The sequence below is a fragment of the Panthera pardus genome, unplaced genomic scaffold, assembly GCF_024362965.1.
Source record: "Panthera pardus isolate Hobbes unplaced genomic scaffold, ASM2436296v1 HiC_scaffold_24, whole genome shotgun sequence".
NCBI classification, from domain to species: Eukaryota; Metazoa; Chordata; class Mammalia; order Carnivora; family Felidae; genus Panthera; species Panthera pardus.
This window is the reverse complement of record NW_026526810.1, coordinates 139,672,788-139,677,179: the sequence shown is the minus strand read 5'-3', so window position 1 is coordinate 139,677,179 and position 4,392 is coordinate 139,672,788. Positions and strand designations below refer to the sequence as shown.

Here is a 4,392-nt window from a genome sequence, read left to right as displayed (position 1 = left end):
ACCAAATGTCATTATTTTACTCACTGGAATTCAAAACCATTTGTGAAAGAGGCCATTTTTCCCTAATTTTAATTCTATGAAATCTCATGGAGGATTTGCTGACTGCATCCAGACACATTTCACTCTGTTCTCTGTAACCTGCTCCACTGGTCTGTGTGTCTGACTGTATGCCAGCAGCACAGTGTTATAGACAATGTACCTCTGCAATATACTTAGAAAGAAGGACGTGTGCTGTCTCCAGGTTTGTTCTTCTTTCTCAGGGTTGTTTTCTCACTTCCGTGTGCTTTGTGGTACCACATAAATAAGAATTTCCCAGATACATTCATTGGCATTTTTATTAACTCAACTAACATTAGAAATTATTAGAACAGATAAAAGGAATAAGGAGTGTAATAATACAAAAAATTAACAAATCGAAATTGATATCTGGAAAGCTAAATGCAATTGAAAAAGCATCTCTACTAGGAAATAAGTAAAACTCAAACAGATACAATCAGAATTAAGGAGGGGACATAACTGATACCAAAGAAGTGAAGAACAATAACAGAAAATCCCTAGATAATTATAGACCCATTATTAGATAACTAAGGGGCTACTAGGCAGTTTCTAGAGTTATACAATCCATAAGACTGTACATGAAGAAATAGAAAATTAACAGAATTAAAGCAAGTAAGATTGAATCTATAATCTAATCATATCCCGCCCCTAAAGAAAAAAATTCAGCTTGGTAACAGAGGACTTTATCTATGAACTGTATCAAAATATAAAGGATATTTAATGCCAATACCTCTCAGACTCTTACCAAAAACTGAAAAGAAAGGAATATGCCCCAACTCATCTACAAGACCAACCTTACTATGATGTGAAATCAAAAGACACCTTAAGAGAAACTAAAGGCCAATATCTCAGATGGACATACATGCAAAACTCCTAGCATAGTGAATGCAACAGCACAATGAAAGGGTCATATGTGACAATGCAGTCACATCTATTGATCACCTATATCATCATCTATTGATATATATAAAACTAGACAAAATTCAACAAATTGTCATTATTAAAAAATCTCAGCAACTGAGGGAAAGAAAGAAATTACCTCCACAAAATTGTGGCCGTAGATGAAAAGCCCACACCTGACAGCATATTTAACAGTGAAAACCTGACGCTTTTCCTGTCATATTAGGAGCCGGGCAAGGATTCTCATTCCCTACATAGGTATTCCGCATGGTAACATGAAGACCAGTAAAATATGGCACCCAATGTATGTCATCTAGTCACATGGCTTATTTGGAGGAAAGTCACTTGAGTAACAGCTAGTCTAAGGAAACTGTGACCCTCCTTTGTCCCCTTGAGAGCAGGAAATAAATCTCTCCTGGGAAACTTCCTTTCCCTCTACCAGAATGGAAGAACCATCCTTACACCAGAAATGGGAACTTTAGCACCAAGAAGGCTGTGCAAACAAGCCTTGTTAATTCCTCACTAATTGACTTGCCCAAACCCAAATCTCTGTCTTGTTAACTCTTCACAAATCCATTGTTTTTTATTCTAAAAGGCACAAGTGCCACCTACTTTCTTCATTCTCTGGGTGTCATATTATTAGGAAGCTTGTGCACATGCAAAATGAAATTTATTCTCTTCTGTAGATCTTTCTTATGTCAGTTGAATCCTTAGACCAGACAAAGAACACAGAAGCAAAGAAGGAAAAACCTTTCTGGTCCTACAAGTTGAAGATGTACCCATAAAAATTAGGTAAGAAAATGAAATAAAGACATGCAAATCAGTAAGAAGAAAATTATTTGTTTGAGAATCACATGAACTTATAGTGAAATCTTAGAAACTCCATAAAAAAAGTATTAGAACTAATAAACTCAGGAAAAGTTCAGGGTACAAATCAACATACAAAAATATGTTGTATTTCCACACACCTAAAACATAGTATATGAAAAAAATAACAAAATCACACAATTGAAAATGGCACAAAATGGAGCATCTGTGTGGCTCAATCCGTTAAGTGCCTACTGTTGATTTTGGCTCAGGTCATGATCTCATGGTTCCTGAGTTTAATTCTAAGGCAGGGTCTGCAATGATTGTGCAGAGCCTGCTTGGGATTCTCTGTCCCCTTCTCTGTCTCTGATCTCGCTCTCCTCTCTGTCACACAAAAATAAACACACATTAAAATTATATGGCACAAAATAAATTATTTAGGATTAAATTTCACTAAAAAGTAAAATAGTATACGAAACATGACGTGCTGGGAGAAAGACATGTAAAATGGCAAACACAGATGAAAAGATCACTGTGTTCACAGATTAGAATTATTTATACTGTCACAGTCCCTTCTGCAAGAAGTGATCTAGAAGTGCCTCTCAAACACTGGTTTTAAATTTGAAACAAATCTAAGTCTGGAGCCTGATATATAGTCAGAGGATATGCAAATAGGGCCCTCCCTGTGCTGATTAAACCAGTCCAGCTACAACCCTGCAGCTGGGAGAGGAGCCCCAGCCCCAGGAGTCCCAGGTGTTCCCATTCTGTGATCAGCACAGAACACACACACCTCACCATGGAGTTTGTGCTGGGCTGGGTTTTCCTGGTTGCTCTTTTAAAAGGTAATTCATGGTGAACAGGGGACACTGAGTCTGTGAGTGGATATGAGTGAGACAGTGGATGTGTGACGGTTTCCTCACCAAGATGTCTTGTGTCTGCAGGTGTCCTGTGTGACGAGCAGCTGGTGGAGTCTGGAGGAGACCTGGTGAAGCCGGGGGGGTCCCTGAGACTCACGTGTGTAGCCTCTGGATTCACCTTCAGTAACTATGGAATGAGCTGGGTCCGCCAGGCTCCAGGGAAGGGGCTGCAGTGGGTCGCATATATTTATGATGATGGAAGTAGCACAGGCTACGCAGACTCCGTGAAGGGCCGATTCACCATCTCCATAGACAAGGCCAAGAACACGCTGTATCTGCAGATGAACAGCCTCAAGACCGAGGACACGGCCACATATTACTGTGCGAGAGACACAGTGAGGGGACCTCACTGGGAGCCCACACACAAACCTCCCTGCAGGAGGGGATCAGTACCACCAGGGGGCGCACACTATGCACAATTTTGCTTTGTGTTCCCAGGAGCAGGTGCAGATGGAGGTTACAGGCAGGTTTCCTGTCAGGGTCTGGGGTTTCCTCTCAACACAGCAGTTCCTGGACACAGGATTCTGTGCGTACCTATTAACTTTCTGAATTAGCAACTGTGTTGTCATAGGAAAACTGCACTAACACCACAAAGACACAGTTGTTTGCATGGCTTACTCCTGTCCCTCAACATGAGTGAATTACAGATTTCCTGAGGCACAACAGCTGAACCTTAAAGCAGTCCCAGATGCACTCCCTGTGCAGCCAGGACCACAGGATCCCACTGCTCCCCATTATCTTCACCCATCGCTTGTCCCAATCAAACAACGTGACTCTTCCCTCCTGGCATTTGCTACTCAGGACATTCAATGAGCTACAGCTTTATTCAATTCCTCTAAACAAGAGATGAATTATCTCCATGTATTAGTCAGGATTCCCTTGAACAACAGAATCCAAAGCACATTGGTTTCCATGACAAAATATGTTGAGAAGTCCCATGATCTACTGCCACACGTTGGGGACCCAGGAAAACCAATGGTGTAATTCTCGCCTGATTATGAAATACTCTAGTCTCAGAACCTGCAGAGCTGATGATGTAGCTCTCAGAACAAGGGCATGAGGAGACCAATGTCCAGTTCGACAAGCACATGGGAAGTAAAAATGAGGGAATTCTTCCTCCCTCTGCATCGGGTTCTACTCAGAACTATAATGGAATGGGTGATGCCTAGGCAGAAAGAAAACATGGATGGAAATGCCAATCTCTTCTGGAAACACATATCAGACATACTCAGAAGGAGTGGTTAATCTGGGCACCCATGATGCAGTCAAGATTAAAATAAGGTAATCATGAAGTCAACTTCCTGTAAATGTGGAGTTCAAAGACTAAAGATTTAGAAGTCCATGCTGTCACGGGGGTGGAGCCTGGTGGGCATGCAGGGCTCCTGTGAAGAAGGAGAGCAGAGACCAATGGGGGGGCACTGCGATCTGAAGGTCCCCTGGCTGGCATAGGGAGAGACAGTCCCTTCTTGGAGTGCATTTGGGAGAGGGGGCATTGCCTCTCATGGGACACGAGAGCTGACAGGCACCATTGCACTGCCCTGGTCATTAGCATTGGAGCCTCTGCTAAGAGCACCTAACTGGACGCTGCCTTCTTGATGTTCTTTACCATGAACTCCAAGCCCCTAATGTTCGTGCAACTGCCCTTCTGGGATAATCAGCTCCAGCCACAGCACAGAAAAGCCCTCTCCCAGAGGATCGGTGGGGTCCCTAT

The 4,392-nt window shown here is 42.4% G+C and overlaps 1 gene segment (V, D, J or C); it reads left to right on the top strand.

The window, feature by feature from the left end:
* Positions 1-2,486: 2,486 nt before the first annotated feature.
* Positions 2,487-3,013, top strand: LOC128773093 (immunoglobulin heavy variable 3-74-like; the record flags this gene model as incomplete). The annotated part of the segment is given in 2 exon segments: positions 2,487-2,606; positions 2,706-3,013. Coding segments are annotated over 2 exon segments (354 nt in total), but the record flags the coding sequence as incomplete, so codon positions are not given.
* Positions 3,014-4,392: the final 1,379 nt, after the last annotated feature.